Below are 21898 nucleotides of genomic sequence, written 5' to 3' on the forward strand. Positions count from 1 at the left end.
ATACGGGATGTACCTGTATAGGATGAGATGGTAGAGTATGCGAGAGAGAGAAGGGAATTATGTATAGTATTTAAGTGAGGGAATGACTTCAGGAGTGATTACAAATTATAGACAGCAGTGTGTCTGTTATCCATCCTGACATTTTATTATAAACTCCAAATCTTATACTATATGTAGACATGTTATTGAATATAGTTTATATGCACTGCATGTAGTGTTTTTCAGTGTCTCATCTGCTAATTCCTTTTTGATCATTGCAGTAGTCTAACCATTGGTTGGACACCTCAGATACCATGATATTGAGATTTACTCTTCTTTACATGCTGTTATAGTTAACAGTTTTACAGATTTAATAGTTTTGAGGAAGCATTTTGTCAAATGTTTTCAAACTTCAAACTTGTGTGCCCCTAATAGAAATGATTGCATGTCTTTGCTAGATTTTACCCCCCCCTTTGCTTAATGTCATCCCTTTTATCACCTATTGGGTGATTGGGACTTAGTGAATATTACAATACTGGCCAGCTCCAGATTTTAATGGCTGCAGTCCATTAAGGTCTCTTTAAATCAACATCTGCTTGAGAGCAAGGAAGAGGCTGCAGCTTCTTCAGTTAAGCAAACAATGGGTTCAGCTCAGCACTTTGTCTGTTCTGGGATATCTCTTGCTTTAAGCCACGAGATCCAACCACTCTCTACCTCTTTTGAGCCCTTACCTCTGCCTTCCTGGCTCGGCCTTTGAGAGGGTGTGGAGGAGAGTCTCCCTGAAGAACCTCCTTTCCTCCACTCTCTGCGGGGAGGAGGGGGGGAGGCCAGGCCCAGATAGGGCTTGCCTGCAGCTCAGAATGGGTGGGAGGCACCTCTGGGACTGGACCCATGGTCTCCTCCATTCTAAGGGGAATGATGCCATGAAACTGCATCCAAAAACAAAATAAACACGTCAAAGCTGAGTACCAATCCAGCACAGTCTGAGGAAGGAAGAGTGAGGAGCAAACTGGTAATATCATTCATCCCAAAACGTTGAACAATTTACAAGAGAAGAATTCCAAGGCAATGCTTTTCCGGAGTAGCTAACTTCTGTTCTGTATTGTTAGGGCACTGCTTAAGTTAAAGACCCTTCTTAACATGTTCCCAACCCTTCCATCTGTTTTCCATCACTGCTTAGTCCAGTACAGGGTTGCAGTGAGCTGGAGCCGAACTCTTAACTCTTCCTTATGTTTTAATCAGCCATGGCTGATAAAGTAAAAATGATGATGAAAATCTAATATTCAGAACTTGGTACAAGTAAAAAAAAAAATAATCTAAAATTACCTGATGGCTGCAAAAAGACCCATAACAAACAATAGCGACCATACCAATGCAACATTGGACTCCCCACCACCACCAATGTGCAGCATCTACCTGGATGATGCGACAGCAGCCATAGATCACCAGAACACTCACCAAACATCATCTATCAGTGGGGAGAATAGAGTAATGAAGCCAATTCATAGATGGGGATTATTTGGAGGCACATAAGGGCCAATGGGAAATGTGGCCAGGATGCCAGGATAACATCCATACTCTTTTCAAGAAACACGCTGGGATTTTTAATGACCACAGAGAGTCAGGACCTCACTTTTATGTCTCATCCGAAGGACGGTGCCTGTTTATAGTATAGTGTCCCTGTTACTATACTGGGGCATTAGCACACATGTGGACCGCAGGGTGAGTGCCCCTGCTGACTCCTCTAACACCTCTTCCAACAGCAACCTTAGATTTTCTCTGGAGGTCTCCCATCCAGGTACTGACCAGGCTCACACCTGCTGAGCTTCAGTGGGTTGCCAGTTGTGAGTTGCAGGATGATATGGCTGCTGGCTCACAAAGCACATCTAATGGCAAGCACCCTGATGGAGGGAAAGTAACCTGATTTCTGTCTTGTTTGGATGGCCAGCTATGTTTAGTTTTATTACCTTTTTAAGTTCTGAATTGTCAGCTGCCAATCACAACATCCTTCCTATGATCCTAACCTAGAAGGCATGAAGACAGCTGGTCTACATCCCCCACAGTGGGTGATGTTCTCTCTTGTTCTGCTTCAATCTGCAAGCACAACGTCCAAACAGCTGAGCTCCGATGTTAGATGGAGGCCTGCTGCAGCCTACATGGACAGTGTCACAAGCCCCCAGACATCTGGCCAACTTTGAAGCCACCAAGACCAATGGTGTCACCTATGAGGGAATCTCCATCATAGCCTGCTAGTGGCACAGCCAAGATCTTAACTGATTACTGGGCTCCAGGGTTTTAAAAATCAAAGTGCTTGCAAATTCCAAAATGGAGTAATTTTATCAAATCTACCCCAATGTCTTCCTCATTGCATTATTCTATAGAAATGCTTAGTTGTCATACAGAGCATTTCTTAGTAGTTATTAAATCACATACAGATTTGTCCTGCATACCAGTTTCATTCCCTTTATTGCTATAATTCCCATGACCTCCATAATCTTTATATTTAAAAACTGATCTCACCGTCCAAATTGTCTCTCTGTTTTTCATCTTCATTTCTGGGGGATAAATCTTGAATTTAAACAGAGGAAACAAAACAAATATTAAACACCTTTTAATAAAATAGCTTCTTTTGGTGTTTTACAACAATAGATGCAAAATTAAAGTCTTGTTTTAGTATCACTTAGCTCATGCCTGTTTCTAAGCCACTGAACAAAAAATTATCCAAACATCAAAAACTAGCTGTATAAAAGTACAGTACATTGCGTATTTCTGAAGCACCGACTGCCATTTACATTCCTTATAGTGATGTAAGGAAAAACATTTAGATTCAAGAGAATGCTAAACTCATTTTTTAATCAAGGTTTAATGATAAATCCATCCATCCATGTTCTTACCTCTTTGAATTCAGGGTTGCGGGAGAGTCAGGACCTATCCCAGCAACCAACAGGAGTAAGGCAGGGTACAACCCGCATGGGACACCAGTCCATTGCAGGGCAGAAACTCAGACACACAATCACTCACACCTGGGCCAAGTTTCCTGGAAGCCAATTAACCTATCAGTATGTCCTTGGACAGAGGGAGGAAACAGGAGAATCTAGACGAAACCCTTGCAAACACAGGGAGAACATGGAAACTCCATGGAGATGACAGCTTAGGACATTGAACCCAGGGCCCCAGTGCTGTAAGCCAGCAATGGTAACTACTGCACCACCATGCTACCCACTAGATGTAAAATGAAAAAAAAAGTATTGGCAATCTTGTCTCATAGGCCTATGGTGTCTTTCAGGGATCTAGCACTCGTTCCACCCTGGTCCAAATAACTTCATTGTGTTCTGGTTCCTCAGTAACTTAATTGATCCATTAACTAGACCTTTTCTATCATTTCCAGTCTCTATAAAGATGCAGGTTCCAATTTATTATATCAAGATTCCACACCCTTGTGTTGCCGCTGCTCCCAGTGATGCGCAGATGCTCTCTCTGCGTGGAGAGCTGGCCCAGAATCTCGCCCTCGCTGTAGTCCGCAAAGCGATGAGTGTCGGGGACGTCGCCACGGGGTGGGACATGCTTCCAAGGGACCTCTCCCTCCAGTGTGGGTCTCTTCTCTCTTCCGGAAACGGATTCGTCGTCCTCCCCAGGCAGAAAGAGCACAGGAGGGCCTTTAATCTCTCTTTCCTCCTCCTCCTCCTCCGGGTGGAGCTCCTCAGGGTCACAGCTCCCTGACAAACACACTCATTCAGTTTCACATCTCAGTGCAGTGAGGGGCTTCACACAACAGGGTTTCACAACTCTGGCGCCGATGTCTGCTTTGAGCTCTTACCTGCAGCACTGCACTAGTTGATTGTATTTCCTTAACTGGACCATTTTAAAAGTTGTTTCCAATTCTTACAGTCTAAGGCAAGTTTAATGATTTGTATCGACCCTTTGCCAGGAAATGTGTTTCTGAGTTTCCCTCATTTAGGAAGTGAGTAACTGCACTGAAGACTTCCTTTTACACAGTGTTTGCTACAGACTTTGCTAAGAGCAATTTACACTTGTCAGCATACAATTAACTGGCAAGCTATTGAAATTAACAGCTACAGTGGAGCAGCAATTTTGCAAGTGACAGGCAGACTCCACATGGTCCTGTTTGCTAAATGTCTGAGTATTAATGCACTAAAAAATGTTTCCCTCGGTAACCAAACACAGGGAGCAAAAAAGAAGAATTATCTCTTAAAGCGTCTCAGCAGTGCATTCAAAGTGTTGAAGAACTCATCGGGAGGAGAGGCAAAAAGATTATAGGGTGTTCTGAAGAGAAGGGATTCTGTAGTTAACCCATGACAGTAGCAGTTTTCAAAGACATTACAGGAATAAAACCACAGAGTGCAGGAACCTGACCCTCTGCTTCCCATATACTCAAGTTTTTACCAACTGCAGTTTTTCCATCCACAGGGGTTTTCAGGAACATGCAGTATTGTGAGATTGGTGGGGTTGAATACTTAACACAGGCACTGTATAAATAAATAACTGTAACATAATACTAACAAATGACCATTCTCACAAAATGGAACATACATTTAAGTTTATTTTAGATATTTCATGAAGGATCTCAGAGTATCACCTCAGAGAATATGGTTGAGTACTGTATTTCGTTGTGGTTTCTTGCTCTGTGTAAAGTGCCTCCTGTCCTGAGTATTAAATTTATTCAACATTATTTCCATTTGTATCTTTTTAGATGTTTCATGCTCAAGCTACACCTTCAATTTGTTTAAATTAAGTTAGGACTTCATCCCATACTAAACGAATTTTTGTCACTTGTCTGACCAGGGGCACTACTTCCTGTTTCAAGCCTACCTCCTCTGGGATCCATTATCTCCACAGTGGCCCTGTTCCTTTGACCCAAGACTGCGTTCTTTGGTGCCCTCAAGAGGATCTGAAACTTCTCATGACTCTCCTCCAGCCCGTCGTCCCGCAAGAAGATGTTCCAGGATTTTGTGTTGACTCCTGCAGAAAAGCAGGCAGGCAGAAGATTAGAGCTTAGATCTCATATTTCTATTTCTCAGTCCTGTAGTGTTCATGTTGATTATACAACTTCTAGATACCTACTGTAGATCATGATAATGTCTTATATTGACCATTTTACAGAAATCTCTTCCTTGATTCTAAAAAACAGTTATTTTTTTGCAAAAATATATCTTGCATGTCATTACTTCAGAACCCCAAATTATTGGGACAATTTTTGCTAATTTGATTGCATTCATTATCTATATGGAATATAAAATTGTTCCAAATCAGGGTGGGACAGCATGAAAGACTTAAATACTGTGGCACTTGAGGTTTTCCATGTGATCTCCTTCCTTGCAAGGTTGAACAGGTTCAGCTGTGGGTTTGTAGCTGCACACTGAGATGTGAAAAACACAGAACTGGCAGCTTGGCTGTCATGTGGAAAAAACAGACTGGCTTGTACCGGAGTAAGCAGCAGTCTGTGGACCTTGAGAAGAGCCCAAGTGCGGGCGGAATAGGCAAATGAGCAGGCACAGGCCAGCATGGTAAATGGGCAGACAAAAAAACAGTCCCGATATGTACTTTAGTCTGAATCATTATTCAGGGGGAAACCCAGCACATAAGGGAAATCTACAAATGGGGTCGAGGCAATCAAGCACAGTTTGTTATTGTGTAAATTGCAGTTCACAAGCATGAGGGCAAATCCAGGAGACAAGATCAAGACGAAGCAAGGTCAAGAATCTGGAAGCAGCACGAGCAGAAAACTCAAGATTGGAGAACAAAGCGAGGAATCAGAGCAAGGCTCTATTATGTGAACAGATCCCGAGGGAATGTGCATGGGGATTTTAAATCTGATCCATCTGAGACAGGAGTGGTTGTAAATTGGGCACAGGTGGAACAGGGTTCCTGTCTGGCTGTGTAACCATGGGCTGATGGGTGCATAGTCTCTGCCAGTTGCCATTGTAACAATAACTTGTTATTGAGCATGGGTGAGCATGGCAATCTCATCCAATCTCCTGATCTCATCCCAGTCTCATGACAGTCTAATCCAAACTGAGTGGGTATCAGAGTAATTGGTGATTAAAAGTTATATATACTGTTTATATACAGTTATATATACTGTAATATGTATAAATATATTACAGTATGTTTGTTTGCATGTCTATATGAGCTATGGTAGTGTCTGCCACAGCTTTTATGATTTTGGGTCATGTCTATATACACAGGTAGAAGCTGTTGCTCCCTGTGGCTGAGGTGGGTACTGATAAGGGCAGGTTTGGACTCACCTGGGTCAAACTGGATCAGAGAGGCTGAGCTGTGAGTGAAGTCCCGGCCCATTTTGGCTGTACCTTCCTCTGCCTGAACCAGAACACAAAACCTGTCCTGAATTCCTTGACATTTTAAGGGTTTTCAGTTGCATGGAGATATTAAAGTTATTGGGACTACTTAGGTTACTACAAAAAAACAAACACATCCATATTAAATTCCATATGCACTGCTTTCCACAAGACTTGATGGTGTTTTTTCATTGAACAGACCCTGCAAGCTACAGGCAAAAAACCAAAGGCACAGGAAAGTATGCTTAAATGCCAGGGATGCAGCTCTAGTTTGCTTAAAGAATTTCCTTAGTTGTTAAGACAACTGCACACAGTTGTATTCCATAAGCTTAAAGGCTTAGAAAACATATTACTATTTTTCTTGAAATGCCTGGACCTAAATGTCTTATTAATAATAATACCAATTAATAATGTTGTTGTTAATAATAATGTTATTTAATTAAGATTGCTCAAGTGACCATTGGATGGTTAATTTTAAAATAAATAAAACATTTATCTTTGAAACTTTGCTGGTGTTTTTGCATTGGGAAAGACACAGTAAACATCTGGCAAAAAAACCCATTGTCATCCAGTGCAGTGTTATAACTGATGGCCAGCAGGTGTATTGGTCCACTCACCTGAATGCCAACATATGAAGGCTCTCCACTGGTGCCAGTGCGGACAACCTGGACAGACAAGGTGCCCACGTTCTCACAAACACGGAAACACGTGGCGGCCAGCTCAACCCGAGACCACTGGAAAGACATGCTGCGTGGAGAAGAATCCAGTTTAAAGAATAACTAAACCTCCTGAACGTCGGAGCAACACACAAAAAGAAAGGGGTTTATGAACATGCTATAGACCTACAGGACCCAGGGACACCTTCAGAGGACAATTGTTGAATGTATTAAAAGTATCCATCATAGTTTAAGGGTCAAATAATTTCTTATGTAAAATGAACTCACACTTCAGGTAATATGGAATTTCCGGCTGGATCACTGACTTTGAACTCGAAGCTGTCTCTGGTGACTTCGATGGCTGGGTTGATGATGTAGCGAATGGCACGCTGGTTCAGATCCTTCTGGGTGAAGCGTCCTTGGACATAACCACCTGCTCAAGGGAGTGAAAAGATATTACACGCTGTAAACCTGTCCTCACATGTTCCAGTTTCAGGAAGATTTTGTTCACAGGTGTGCTGATGCAAGAGAAACTCAAGTTTCCCCGTTGTGCAATGATAACCTCAGTTTTGCAAAAGCATTACTTTTTGTAGGCAAAAAGCAGGACAATATTTAGTTAAATTAAAAGATGCTGGGATTTAGTTCAAAAATGACAAAAACTAAAATATACATTCATTGTTATTAATATACAGAATAATAAATATACTGTTATTAATAATGTTAATAAACTCAGTTTTCTTCAGAAGTGTAACAATGAACTTACATGAAAAAATCATAAATATGTTTAAAATCCACATGGCTTTATATTGTTAATGCTGTTCACATTGTTTTTATAAATATTAAAACATTACTTCTCTAATGATGAAATAACAATGGCCATCAACCCCCAGAGAGGGCAAAACTAAGTTGGAGAACTGACTTTTGTTATTTCACTCGAGCAGAACTCCAGAATGTGAAACAATGAAGGACCTGTGAGCGTGTTCTCCAGGTATCCAAAGAAAGGTGGGCGAAGGATTGTGAACTCCAGCTCCTGGTCCTCGCTGTCGGGGTCTGAGGCCTTCAGGTGGCGGGAGGAGATAGAGATTCCATGACGACCGTCCTTGAGATTCTCCACTGTGCTGGGGGTCTCCTTGGAGACCACTCTGGGCGCCGCCTTGTCAATGAGATCCACCTGAAATACACCACAGTCATGGGACGACCCGAAGCAGGGATAAACAAAATCCAAATTTTGGAGGAAGGTTTGTAGAGTAGTTTATTGCCATATGTACACGTACATTGGAATTCTTAATCACGCTGATCTCTCTGGACATACATATAGTAGTACAACAGACAGCACCACACAATGTAGATGACAGGAACAATGTGTAGTAGTGAGACCAAGAGAAAATAAAATGGTAGACTATGTAAAAAGTGCATAGTGCGGATGTGTATTAAGGCACTGCAGTTAGCTGTTGAGGATGCGTACTGCAGTGGGATAGAAGCTGGTCTTGAGTCTAGTGTTCCTCACTTTAACAGTGCGGTACTGCTTGCCAGAGGGTAGGGGGGAGAACAGTTTGTGGCCAGTTTGCTATTAATTTAGTTAAATCAGAATAGTTAATTTTCAGTGCTGGAGGTTTTGCATGAGAACATAAGGAAGGTTATAAGTGAGAGGAGGCCTTTTGGTTCATCTTTCCTATTTGGGGGTTAATAATGAACTGACCCCAGGATCTCACCCAGCAGTTTCTTCAAAGAAACCAGGGTACCCGCTTCGACAACATGGCTGAGGAGCGTGTTCCATCCTCCCACAACCCTTTGGTTATGAAAGTGCCTCCTGTTCTCAGTTTTAAATGTACTTTCATGTACAGTAGTTGCCACTTGTGTCCCCTCGTTCCTGTTTCATTGTTCATTCTGAAGAAATGGGCAGTGTTGACTTTGTCATTGGCTTTGAGGATTTTGATTACTTTTTTTCGTGTCCCCTTGTAATATTATCTGATCAAGACTAAAAAGGTTCAGTTCCTTCAACCTTTCAGTGTAGGACATTCCTTTAAGTCCCTGAATGAACAGTATCTACCATATTTTATGGAGAACAAACACAGCTTCGGCATTGTATTATATACCTGAAATAAGTTTTTAAATTGCATTATTCCAATACACGATCTGCTCTGTTCTCTGCAGTCAGTGACCACTAGAGGGCGTGCTCATTCTAGTACAGTACATACCACACAGGTTTTGTGTTCTGCATCCAGTCGTTGTGACCACTAGAGGGCGCGCTCATGTTATCCCATGCTACTGTACTGCGGCACAGTGATCATTAAGTGATCGACTTCGTCCTATTTTGTACGAATCAAGATGTTTGGATAAAATTTCAGATTTTTAATTTTTTAGGAATAACAGGAAAACCAAAACGTATTCACGTGCAACTTTCATAATCTGACCACGTCTGTTATTCAATTTCAGTGCTAGCCTTGTCTTTCCCACCAAACACATTACCTATACATATAAACACACAGTATACAGTGTATATATATGTTTGAGAGTAGATTTAACTGCAATATGTGCAAATATTTTATTAAATCTTTTGAACCATGAATGGGCATACAGAAGTTCAGCCTCATCTGTTCATGTTCTAACACATAGTTAATTGTTCTTCTAAAATGTCATAATAAAACAAAAATGAGTTATCAATATGTGTGACAAATACAGTAGTTTGTCACATATGTGATCAAAGAAACCTGTGAAAATGGGTTTTTCAAAGTTTGAGCAGCCTAGATCCACTTACTAGTACTGTATCAGCTTCTGCACATGCCACTGTATTTAGGCCAGACAGGTGGTCAAGCTCATACTTGGACCATAATACAAGTAAGGCTGATGATTTTCAGGCATTTACAGAATCAGTTTTGGACACCTGCTTCTATTGAGCTGTAGGACAGCCAGCATTGCAATCAGTTGTAATTAAATTAATCTCATTGACTAGGACGAGTATGAATTTTTGGTGATGTTTAAAAACACATACAGGTATAACACTAAAAAACCAGGAGTAGGACCAGAGTCAATCAGGGGTATTACTGTACATACAAACAAAAAGGCCTACAGTACAAGAAAAAGTTACTGAGGACATTGTTGAGGACATTACTGAGTGTAATGAGTATCAAAATGTAAAATCTGTGCTTGAGGAGGATTGATTTTAATGTATTTTATTTGCAGTTGTCCTGTGTTCTTTCTTACTGAAAACACAAAGCAAAGCAGACATTTATGCATTGGTTTTGTTCTTTTGCACTTCAAAGATACTGAGAACACAGAAGGATAAGGTGATTCAGTTCTGATCTGAACTTAAACATAATAGTTTAAGACATCTATTCAGTACAGCATGCCAAAATTAAAACAAACTAGTTTACAATTTACTTTCACAATGTACTGTATTCGAAGCTCATTTGATTTTTGGAATCCATTTCTAGTGGAGAAGTAAGATCTACATGAAATATCTTGGAAACTAGACTTTTCTGTTTCATGGTCCTTATTAAGATCAAGTCAAGAAAATATAATGGGTTAAAGCAAAGTGACACTCCTGTTTCCATAGTGCTACTAAATTTAATATCACTTTGGGGTTTCTAACTTTATCTTAATAGCAAGAGATCCTTATTAAATTAATAATTGTAATTATAATTATTAATGTAATGTTAGTGATAAAGCTAATGATATGATACAAATACTATAAGGTATTTTACAGTTTAATAACTTATTTCTGAAAAAACAGTTTGACTGACAATATTACTTATCATAAGAGTCTTTTCACTGAAAACTTCCTCATCTAAATTATCCACCCTTTCCTTGTACAATTAACATTCTCTTAAATGACTATAAAACCCATTCTTACTTTCATGAGTAACACAACTCCCGGAAAGGCTTGATCACTTCACAGATATACGTCTTATGTGATATTTAACAATATCAACTAAAGAAAGAACTTTGTGTTTTTAAAACGAAACTTACAACAAAAAGAAACCCACCAGGACATTTTCGGAAATAAGACCTCAAAGTTCAGGAAGGCAGCCAGGGATTACAGCAAGCTAAAACTTTAACGTGCTGCGTCCCACAGTGAGAGCATGTGAATCCAACCAAGTGACAATGTGTATCCTGCGGAGGGCTAGCAGAAACTTTCTTGGGCCGACGGGCTTCACCTGGGCAGACAAACACACCTTCCTCAGAGGCTTGTCTTCCGGCTGCTGGCCAGCACGTTAGCTGCGCCACTGACAGCTCAGCAGAATTTTAAAGTGGGCATGTCACAGGGGGAAAGGAGGACAGCGTACCAGGCAACCTGGCCAAGATGAGTTTTCGCATGCTACCACCTTCGGCGGCCGATCTTAATTAACTCTTGCAGTTCCTGCCAGCACAGGCAATTCTGCATTGCTACCTTTCTTCCTTCTGCAGCTTTTCTTTACCCTCCACCAGTCTGGGTTGTAACAGGTACCGCTCGGTAACGTTCTAATCAATGCCTGCTGACAGTGCGTGTGGAGCACTGTGGAATGCAGAAACAATAATGCATGCATTCTAGCTGTCCATTAGTGGTGCATTGCACCTGCCAAAACAGAAAAATACTGGCCTCGTGTCTACCTATTAACCCTATTAAGACTATAGCAAATACTGAATATAGAACATTGAATTGCAAATATAGAATGTTGTAGCCTGCACACAAAGTGAGGTTACTGTGTTCCATAAGCTCGGCTTTTGCAAAAAGCTTAGAGAAGAGAGACCAGAAGTCCTCCATCTAAAATGGACATGGACAGATGAGAAGAAATGCATTTCCTCTGTTTTGAACTGTGGAAAATTCTGAACAGACGAGGGGAGTGTTCAACATGTGCTGCACTAAAGTACTGACAAAGGTCGGATGGGCTACTTCAGGCTGCAGAATGAAACAAGAACCCTAGCACTCAACTGTAGTTTAAGCAGAAGTGCATTTAAGGTTGGAAATACTATGTACTACAGTAAGTGTAGTGGGTGCAGGCAACAATATGCTTGACCATGAGTCTGAAGCCCTGGGAGTCTGCAAAAACTCCTCAGATTCAGCTGCAAAAATTCAAACAAGCATGATGGCTTGAGTGTCTTCTTCTGTGTTTTAACCACTCCTAGTAAGTTCAGTCCTGTTTGGTGATACACAATATATAATCTTTTTCATCTTAGAAAATGTACATATTTCGTTTTTGGTAGTTCTACCTAATCTGTTAACCATGATTATATTTTATAAAATGTAGTATTGCACCAATCTGTGATCATGCAGTTGTAAATGGGCTAAATTAAGGACTTTGAGAACCTATGATGGAAAAAACATGAAATAAAATCATTCTGTTGATTGCTCAATCAACTGAATGACTGCTAACATGAACAGAGACATGCTGTACCTGTATAGTGAAGGCAATGGGCTCTTTTCTCAGCTGCCCATAAAGGAGAAAACCATCATTGGTCCCATCAGAAGCCGTGAGCAAGATCGTGTCAATCACTGCTGGTCCTCCACTGTGCTGGTAGGTCACATCCAGGTGGTTGATGTCAGCCTGTGTGAAAGAAGCCTGGGAAAGGGGCTCTCCCTTCAGGAGAAGCCTGCCATGCTGGGGAAGCTGGGCCATGGAAAAGGTGAGATTTTGTACCGCAGTGTCTGGGTCACGGAGCTCCAGAATGTCTTGCGAGATGGTCACCGTAGCACCCTCCAGCACCCGGAGGCCTCCTTTGAGAAGCAACGTTGGAGGAATGCGATCCTTGTGTTCGATGATGAAGGCCAGGGAGCCATTCTTAGAGGTCCTTCCATTGCTGATCACAAAGCTGTTTGCAATCATACAAAGCACAGCAACATTTCCATTAAGTATATTGTGATGTAGTGAATTGGTTTGTCTAGAAACACACCCATGATAATCTCTGTCCCCACCCAGACTGTTTAGCCCCAAAACTGTTCTTCATTCAAAAAACAAAACAATCCCTATTCTGGATGAGTCAGAATGAGCTCTCCAATGAAATGAGACTGCTAGAAATTTGGGTTACATCGAGATTGTCAGTTGTTCAACGATGATGAACTAATAGTGTGTATTTCACAAAGCCACATTTTTTTTCTTCTAAGCTACTTAATTGAATATCTTTAAGTTTTCTGAGAGTTTGTCACTAGCTCAGCTGTATCCAAGAGCTTTTTATAATTAACCTAAATGCATCTTCTTGACCGCGTTAAATAGAAAAGAACAACTCTCAGTTAATAGGAAGCAAAAATGGTGCAGATAAGGTCAATTAAAGGCTCTGTCTAACTTTAGGTGTTTCATTTCATGAAATCCAAAGAGCTTGACATGGGCTTGAGAGTCTCACTATTAAACCAAACGGCCAACTGCTATTGTGAGCCACTTAATTTGGTTTGTGAAACAGCAGGAAGTTGCAGAAGTCCTGAGGGGAAGATATTCTCCAAAGCATCTCTTTCATACAATGCTGTAACTATCTTTGCCATTATCTTGCTGTAACACTGTTCCACTGACTTCGTGCTTGGTAAATCTTGTCTGTCATTGTGTTGTTACTGTATGTTGGGAGTGTGCTGTAAAATGCATTTCCCCAAATGGGACAACAGAGCTTGAATTGAATCTGTCGACTCCACTGTGCTAAACCCTGTTGATATACCATATCACCTGAAGAGGTGTCACACTTCAACACAAAGCAATTTAGGTATTATTTCAGCTCAGGTCTCACCTGTAAGCCCTGTGTTAGTTATCCATGAATAACATACTGTACTAGCACTTAAAAATGATGGATAAACTCAGTATAAAGCCTAGCTACTGTACTTATTGAATTTATTCCATTTAGTTACTAATAATTAATACATACAATGCATGTTTCATTAGTAATGTTTGCTACAGAATGTATGAGATATGTAATGTACTAGCACTCAACAATGTGATTCAGTAATTAGTAATGTGGCATACAAGTGACTCAGAAGAAAAGTGTTGCAGAATTTATCAAATTAAACATCCGATGCAGTAGAGGAAGATCAGAATTAGACACAAACAGAAAGAAAGAATGTGGAGACTTCACCAGCAGTATACAATAAAAGAGAATCAAGCAGTGACAAAGCAGGCCAGCCACAAAGAGCATCCTACAGAGGTTTTCAGGGTGACAGCTTTTCTTTTCTGTTCCTACAACACAGTAGTAGACAGAGTAAGAACAACGAATGTTCGCGTCTCTTTCCAGATTGCAAGGTTTGTGTATCTTGTCGCCATTAAATTACACCTGCTCAGGGAAGCCGACATCGATTGCAGGAGTGACAATAAAACACAACTGAAAAGAGCACAGCGTAGCTGCCTGCCAATCCAATCTGCCTCTCACACATGTTTTCTCCAGACTGGCCCGTGTGCCTGCAGCTGATAAGTATACACACGAACCGCTGAGAAGGCGACCTTGTTTTCAGCCAAACTGGTGAAACAGCTGGTGACGTGTCCCACATTTCTGGGTAATTATGTGGTGGGATCCCTCTAAAAACCTTTTTTTTGGAACCTAACATGCATTGAAATGCCAGGAGTTATTATTTGGTTAATCATCTCCATTTATCATCCCCTGTCAATGCAAAGAAAAGGGGAGGAAAAAAAACCTTTCTGCCTTCTTTGGCCAAATCATGTTGTCTGAATTGATAAAACCCTAAGCTAATTTTTATGCACTGGTGTTGCATCAGTCTGACAACAATCTGTCAATCTGCTTTGCAACCCAGAACTTCATTTGAAGGTTTCTTTCATCAGTCTTGATGGGGTCTGGCTTCAAAACACAACCCAGGTAGCAGAATACCTGTTTTTATACAGTACTGTATGTCACCTTTATCAAGTTTATTTTGTCAAATGTACTGTATAAACAAGCTAAAACCTTCAGATACTAAGCTCTGCTCTAAGCACACACTTTTGGTGCACACCATGAAGAATTTGGAATACTGTAGTTCATGTACTGTACATATAAAAAAAACCTATAACTGCAACATATGCTTATCCTCAGGAAAAAGAAACTTTTTTGTATCATGTGCAATGACATTTTATTACACAGACATGATATAGGAAAATTCATTATGGTGATTGACATTTGTTATCAGCATCGATTAACAGGGGCCTGCTGTACAAGACACTGCACTGCCCTTTGGTCACTGCACATCTGTAATGCATGCTTGGCACCAACATACAGAGGTTGTTCTTTGCGAATTGATAGGCCTTATTGTCACTACCAATTGGTGTTAATTAGCATTCTGTAAAACATCAATTTGACAGTAAAACTAATAAGTATACAAATGTACTGTATATGTGTTCATGTATATGTATAATGACTTTTGTACAATGTAACCTATTGCAAAGCATATCTTTTATTATGTTATCATAATTGTCAGATTTTAACATACGTTTTTTCATTTTTCAAAGAAACTCAAGTGTGCTATATAATGTAAACTGTATATATGTCCAGTGTCAGACATTGAGTACCGCTCACAAAGATGTTGAATTTAAAAAACAATACATATTGAATCTGGCACAAATATCAAATGCTTTGATTTTTTAGTGGTCAGATGTCAAGTCTCTGCCTCCAGGTCGCCTAAACTTATTTTTAGAAGTTAACAGAACTGATCAGCATTGCATTGTGTGATCATATCAGCTACTCTGATCTCCAGTGTTGCAGGGGACTGCACACTTTGTAGCTTTGTCTGCCTGAAACACTACATGGAATTAATAGCCATGAGATGCAAAATTAAATTAATGTTAAACTGACAACTTGCATGTTCAAAAAAATATTTTCTAGCCAATCATGTGAATGGGGAAGGAACACGGTTTAGCTCAGGAGATATCTGCTGGTCTTCACTCCCAAGTATGTTTGATGGGATCACTGTAATCCCATTCCATCCCACCCCAGCTGGCCTTCCCAGTCAACCTAACCAGTTACAGAAACCCAGCCAAGACATGTGCACATGTTTCATGGCCTCTCACAAATTGGCACAGATCTATTCTCCTCATATTTCATTTCTCACACAGATTTTAATGGAAGACATATTGGAAATGTGTGTTTTTCCAGTCATACATGGCTTTAACCCCCCAGTCCTAATGCTTTGTGTCAAGCCAACTTTTCTTTTTTGACATGCTCCAGTTTTTTTTTTCTATTGAGGGAATTTATGAGGCAACACATACAGTACCAAGCACACAACGAACCAGACAGTCGGCGAATGACTCCTGATCAACACATTGAACTATGAGAAATAGGCATATTGAGGAGAGGAGCACTGCATCTTTGCCAGTCTCCTGCCTGGCTGATGGAACAGCCTGATCCCTGCTGACCTGGGCTGAAATAAAGCCAGCTCTTTGGGTGACAAAAGAGCTCCCTTTTCTTAAGTCACAAGATGATGGGTCAGGCGTACAAATTCAGATTTGTATTTCATTGCATTCTAGCTTCTACAGCATGGAAAACGCCTTCTTTTGTAATGCAGTCCCTTCTCTTTCCACCCATCTTCCTCTTTTCCCTCCTCTTCCCACTCATTAACAAAACTATGCATTCCCTCTCAAAACTAGGGCTTTTCCATTATCGATCATGCTTCCCTTGTCAACAGATTACCGGAGAATTTCAATTTAGCCCTGAAGTGGGACATGTATATATCTCACTTATCCAGCATCGTAATATCACCACTTAACCACATTGTGGAAGGTGTTGCTGGGGTCTGTTTATTTTGCATTCAACAAACGTTATGCTTAGATGCCATAAATCTGACTTGCTTTAGCAGCCCCAGTGACTTTATGCTACTGTACATAACAAAAGATAGGAACAACACCCACAAACAGGAGAAAGCAGATCAATGTCTGCTGCATATCAAAGGACAGATCCTAGAGCAGGACAGAGCAGGACAAGCAGTAATTACTGTACATATCAAAGAACAGAACAAGCACCCATATTGTGAAACAAACGTCTTTCTGAATGAATATAAGAGCTGGGGAAACCCTTGCAGTTTGTCTGGTCTCTCGGGAAGACCTAGTGCGCGTTGGTGTGCTTATTGAGCTCAATAAAACTGAATCTGCACAAGACTGTGTCCTGCTCCTCTGATGAAGAATTTCCCACAACAGCCCATTAAGAAGTGTTTGATAATTTAGCATGCTGGGCATACACTTTTAGAAAGATGGTCATGATTGTACGATACGCTGACCCTTTTCTGTTTTTTGTGTAGTTGTACTGTATGTGATCCTTTCTCATTACAAGTATGGGTTTAATTGTTATGTACGATATGCATGTAGGAGAATAAAAAAAGCCCTTCATCAAGAGCAAATTAAGAAATCACAATTTAGCCTGTTGGAGAAATACAGAAAACATTATTCATAATATAAATATAAATATTTAGGAAAGGCAACTATAAAACTCAGATTTCATCCTGTTGTGCTGATGGTCCAGAAAAAACAGGCCTTCTATTTAAATGCTATTTTTTCCTTCTACTGTGTATTTGAAAATAATTACAAAAATAAAGTATAATTAACCATTGATATGTACTGTAAATTAGTAAAATTCAATGTGACCATGCAGCTCATTGCCTGCTACAAGCAGTGATGTACAAAAAAAGGCAAAGGTTTATTCCCTGCTGTTAAGAAAAGGTACACAATGTAGTAGCTGTGGAGCCTTCTTCAGTTATGAAAGGCTCTACAGCCAAAACGTTGTGCTCTTTTCTTTTTAGCATGGAATAAACCTTTGGCTGATCCTTCCTTTTGCAACCTATGCATACTGACACAGGTACGTACCTGTGATTTTAAAAAGCATAGAGAGTGTGAAGAAATATAGCATGCCCATCAGGGGCTTCGTATTTCAGTGTTTCAAATCTCAAACTGTAATTTCTTTTCTGTACTTCCCTCTGTAAAGGGATCATCTGGCTCTGCCTTGCAGACTCCCCGTAGCCCTGCAGCTCGCCCTCTGCCTCCAACTTACCTGAAGGAATCCTGTCCATCCTCATGACTGTTGTCGTGCACGTAGCACACTTTCTGAGCTGCTATGTCCAACTGGCTGAACGTGGCAATGGGCAGGCCGGGATAATTGATGGACTCTATGTGACCACGCACAGGTGGCACAGATACGGCATACAGCAGCTCCTCCACTTTGCCGGTGCCATCTGTTGCTAGGAGAACATCTGTCGTCAAGGTCACCCTGTCACCCTCAGTTAGAGTTACAGGTTTGGTGAGGAGAACAATGTCACCTAGGGGAGAGAGAGAGGAGGGAGACTGTGGGCTTATCAATTCTGGGTTGGTGGTGTATCATACGACTTATGACAAGCCTATAGTTCCAAAACAAGGAGTTGGTGCAGCATAAAAACAGTACCATCATAACAAATGGAGGGAGGAGGGAATAAGGGATGAATACAACTCACTAAACATATAACTCACTGTGCATTATGTTGCACTAATACACTGCGAGTTGTGCATTTACACTGTACACAGTGTACTAATTTGAAGTAATTGAAGAGTACTTTTCTCTGAGTACACAATATCAGATTGTTGGAAAGTTTTATGTGATTTATGTCAATTAGCAGCAACACAGTTACATTTTAAACAAGCAGGTACAGTATAAGACCATGAACTGTCTGAAGCTGCACTGTTTACATTCCTATTGTGGTACAGTTCAGTGAAATTGAAAAAAGGTGTTCTGGAATTGTGAGTGTACTGTAAGTGGCATCTTGGTGTTACTTCAAGTGTTACTTGCTACAGGAACAAGTATTGATATATTCATCCAACCATTTTCTAAACTCTTCATCCAACACAAGGTTGTGGGAGAGCCAGAGCATATCCCAGCAAGCAAGGGGCTTTGAATTGTGTACCACTGGCCTAAGTGACATGGATAAAAACTATGACTTCCTAAAACTTCATTAAATTGTAATGTGGTTCATTATGTTTGTGCTAAAATACAAATTAAATCAATATCCTGTAATTGTGTGAAGTATTGACTCTAAGATGAATAAATCAAAGATAAATAAACCTCCACATGAAGTGTTTAATGACACACATGGAGCACAGGGACCAGAAAGTGGAAAAGCACAAATGATCAGGCAGAGGTCAGACAGTTATCATGGTGTTGGGCTGCGGTTTCAACTGTGAATGTCCTCTATTGTTTGTACCTACAGTATGGTGACCTTAACATTTTTTATTTAGAAGTAGATGTGTAACTTATCTAAGCAGGCCTGGATTCTCTACAATATTAACATTATTATGGCTTGGCTTCAGCCTCCAGGCCACATTAAAGGATGGAAATTGCAAAGGGGAAACAGTTTTTGGGGCTAAGATAGAAAGCACCACATGCCCCACCTTTGTCAATGTCCCGCAGGGAGATGAAGACACTGTGGGCAGGGCTTTCATTGTCCAGGTCAGTCAGGTAGAAGCGGAAGCTGTCATGACCTTTGGCCCCCAGGATAGTTGTGTGCAGGTACCACAAGCGGTTCATCTCCACATCTTCCTGAGTGAAATTCATGCCAGGCTGCAGTAAAGCCCAACCCCCTGCTATCTGGACAACAGAATGGGGCAAGTGCCAATTTCTCAGAATTAGGAAATACTAATTTTTGCTTTTTTTGCTTGAAGGTGTAATAACAAACTATTTGTATACAGTAGCTGTAAAAACAGACTGTTAGTCAAAACAACTTTGCCCTATGAATGAACACGAGAGAGAGGAAGACAAAACAAGCACATCCAGTGAGATTTGTTTTCACATTGCAAACAGCAGGCTGCAGCATCAGTTGGAACATGGATGCAGCTCTGTCTGGCAAGAACCACAGGCAGGGAGGGAATACGTGACTTAGTTCAATGAAATCCAAAATCAACTAATGCGCAATGAACTCAAACTTCAATCTGCCAAGAAAGAGTTTATTGAAAATTCACCCAAGAGATGTATTACCAACCTATCTGTTGTAAGTGTCCAGCAAAGGGAACAAAGGGAACTGAAAATGATTAAGGAGGAAGAGCTGACCTTAAGTTGCAGCTGCCCAAACTTGGGGCAGGAATTCAAGACATAGTAGAGCCTGTCGCTGGGGGTGTCCTTGTCTTCGGCTTCCAGAACCATGCTGGAAATCACCTTGTTCTCTGCTGCGTTCACCTCAAGACCTGTATTCCTGGAGCAGAAAGTATAAACAGAGCTAACAGTCCATAACAGCAAGGTTCCTGTTAATAAACACACCAGCAACAGTTCTGTTTTCTGGTGGCACTGTGCTCCTCCAAACACTGCAACAGAACCAGTACCGCTCTCCTCCCTATTGTCCCACTTGCTCATTAGCTTCAATCTGTTACAGTGAGACAGATCGGGTGAGTTTTCAGCCTTTCAGTTTGCTGACTGTATGCTCAGTAGCATAACTGGGATGCTATTTGGTCTAATATAGATATATTATCCCAGCCCGCTAACCTTACAGAATATCTGTGATGGTAGATAGTTTGAGCTGGACTACACCTGGACTACAATCTACTCAGCAGCCAGTCTGGACTTTTAAGGAAGGGTTTGACTATACAGTAGATGTTGACTAATAGACTTTTCCTATTTCTAGACAGTGAAAAGCTTTGCTTCTACTGAAGAATTTCTGGTTATTGGGAAAAACCATATAGGAGAATCATTGCAGAAATGTTTGTCTCAAATCATCTGCTTCATGCTGAACTAGAAGAGGACATTTTAGAATGTATCAAAAGTGTCCTAATTTTGGTAAAGAGAAATGATGCAATATTACTAACTTATGTAATGTAGCATTTATGTTATAGTTGTGTGATTTTTCCATTCCAGCTGTTTTCACAATCTTAATAACAAACACATAAAGAGACAACATCCTTTAGCTCTAAAACAATAATTAAATCTGACTTCACACTCATACTAAATATACAGATAATTACAAAATATACAGCACAAATCTTGAATGCAATTAATGTAATATTAACGTTACTTCAGTAGTTCTATCAAACCCCATTTAACACAGGGAACCCCACTTTGTAATGAGGAATGAGCCAAGGAGCTGTTGCAAGGGTGAAGATGGGATGGTGGGGGATGAAAAACTAAAATAAAAATGTCAGCAATAAGTGTCATATCTGTGGAGAAAACTAGGGTTTGAGAGTCCAAGACATGCGAATAAGCATTTTTAAACTCCATGAATGACTTCTAGCCTGTGATACAGTATATACATACAACACGATAATATGTGTTTGTCAGATTCCATTATAGACAGAACCAGTTAACGTATTGCCAAGAGTACAAAGGACAGACCAGAACTGTTGCACTGAGACATTTAATTTAGCTGTGTAATGAACTAAAATGACTCCATAAAGAAAAGAAAAGCATCCATCCAACAACCATGACTTAATTGATATAATCCACTGCCACCCCGTTGAGAGCAAACTGCTAACTATTGTTAGAGTACTGTAGATATAGCTGAAGTAGATGTGGCACAACCAAACAGCAAGGACAACAGCCCTGCCAGTTTGTTTCGCATGAGAAGAAGTTGCCTCAGCCTACATCTTGAAAGGCAGGTCCACCTTGTCAGCACAATCTGCAAGGAAGTGAAGCAGGCGAGCGGTGCCTGCCAAAAACACGCATCATTTCTGCTCTCCTGGAGCTTACACGACGCCTACTGCCAAGCGGTGACCCAAAACTCCTGATCTAAGGAAAACAGAAATGCGCAGAGCTGCACCTGGAGATTTGACTGAAATACAACAAATTCCCAGTCAGAGGACTTTTCCTTGCGTGTGCACAACACAGGTTATGTAGCCCTCCCCCCTCCCAGATCTCCCCTTTACATTTTTGGCTTGGTATTTTGTCCCAGGGCGTGCTTACTTCAACAGCCTGGGCTTTTCATCGTTGACTGGTATGATGTGGACATGCACTGTCCCTTGGACTGTGTGTTTGCCATCTGTCAGCTGAACGGCGAAGCTGTCCTTGAGGGTTTCTGTGTCATCGTGCATGTAGACGATCTTCATTCCTGCAGAGAAAGAGAGGGGGGCA

At 40.8% G+C, this 21898-nt stretch overlaps 1 protein-coding gene across 1 annotated transcript in view; it reads right to left on the reverse strand.

Moving 5' to 3' along the window:
- frem1b (Fras1 related extracellular matrix 1b) overlaps positions 1 to 21898 on the reverse strand; it is a 61446-nt gene that overhangs the window by 4370 nt on the left and 35178 nt on the right. Inside the window, exons 21-33 of the mRNA XM_069194345.1 lie at positions 21731 to 21875; positions 19892 to 20033; positions 19237 to 19432; positions 17870 to 18134; positions 12328 to 12742; positions 7922 to 8123; positions 7241 to 7385; positions 6914 to 7043; positions 6246 to 6318; positions 4810 to 4959; positions 3415 to 3695; positions 2500 to 2547; positions 711 to 908 (exon numbers count right to left, since the gene is read on the reverse strand). Coding sequence (XP_069050446.1) covers positions 711 to 908; positions 2500 to 2547; positions 3415 to 3695; positions 4810 to 4959; positions 6246 to 6318; positions 6914 to 7043; positions 7241 to 7385; positions 7922 to 8123; positions 12328 to 12742; positions 17870 to 18134; positions 19237 to 19432; positions 19892 to 20033; positions 21731 to 21875 — 2390 coding nt within the window. The remainder of the gene's footprint in view (positions 1 to 710; positions 909 to 2499; positions 2548 to 3414; positions 3696 to 4809; positions 4960 to 6245; positions 6319 to 6913; positions 7044 to 7240; positions 7386 to 7921; positions 8124 to 12327; positions 12743 to 17869; positions 18135 to 19236; positions 19433 to 19891; positions 20034 to 21730; positions 21876 to 21898) is intronic.

The sequence above is a fragment of the Lepisosteus oculatus genome, chromosome 9, assembly GCF_040954835.1.
Source record: "Lepisosteus oculatus isolate fLepOcu1 chromosome 9, fLepOcu1.hap2, whole genome shotgun sequence".
Taxonomy (NCBI): Eukaryota; Metazoa; Chordata; class Actinopteri; order Semionotiformes; family Lepisosteidae; genus Lepisosteus; species Lepisosteus oculatus.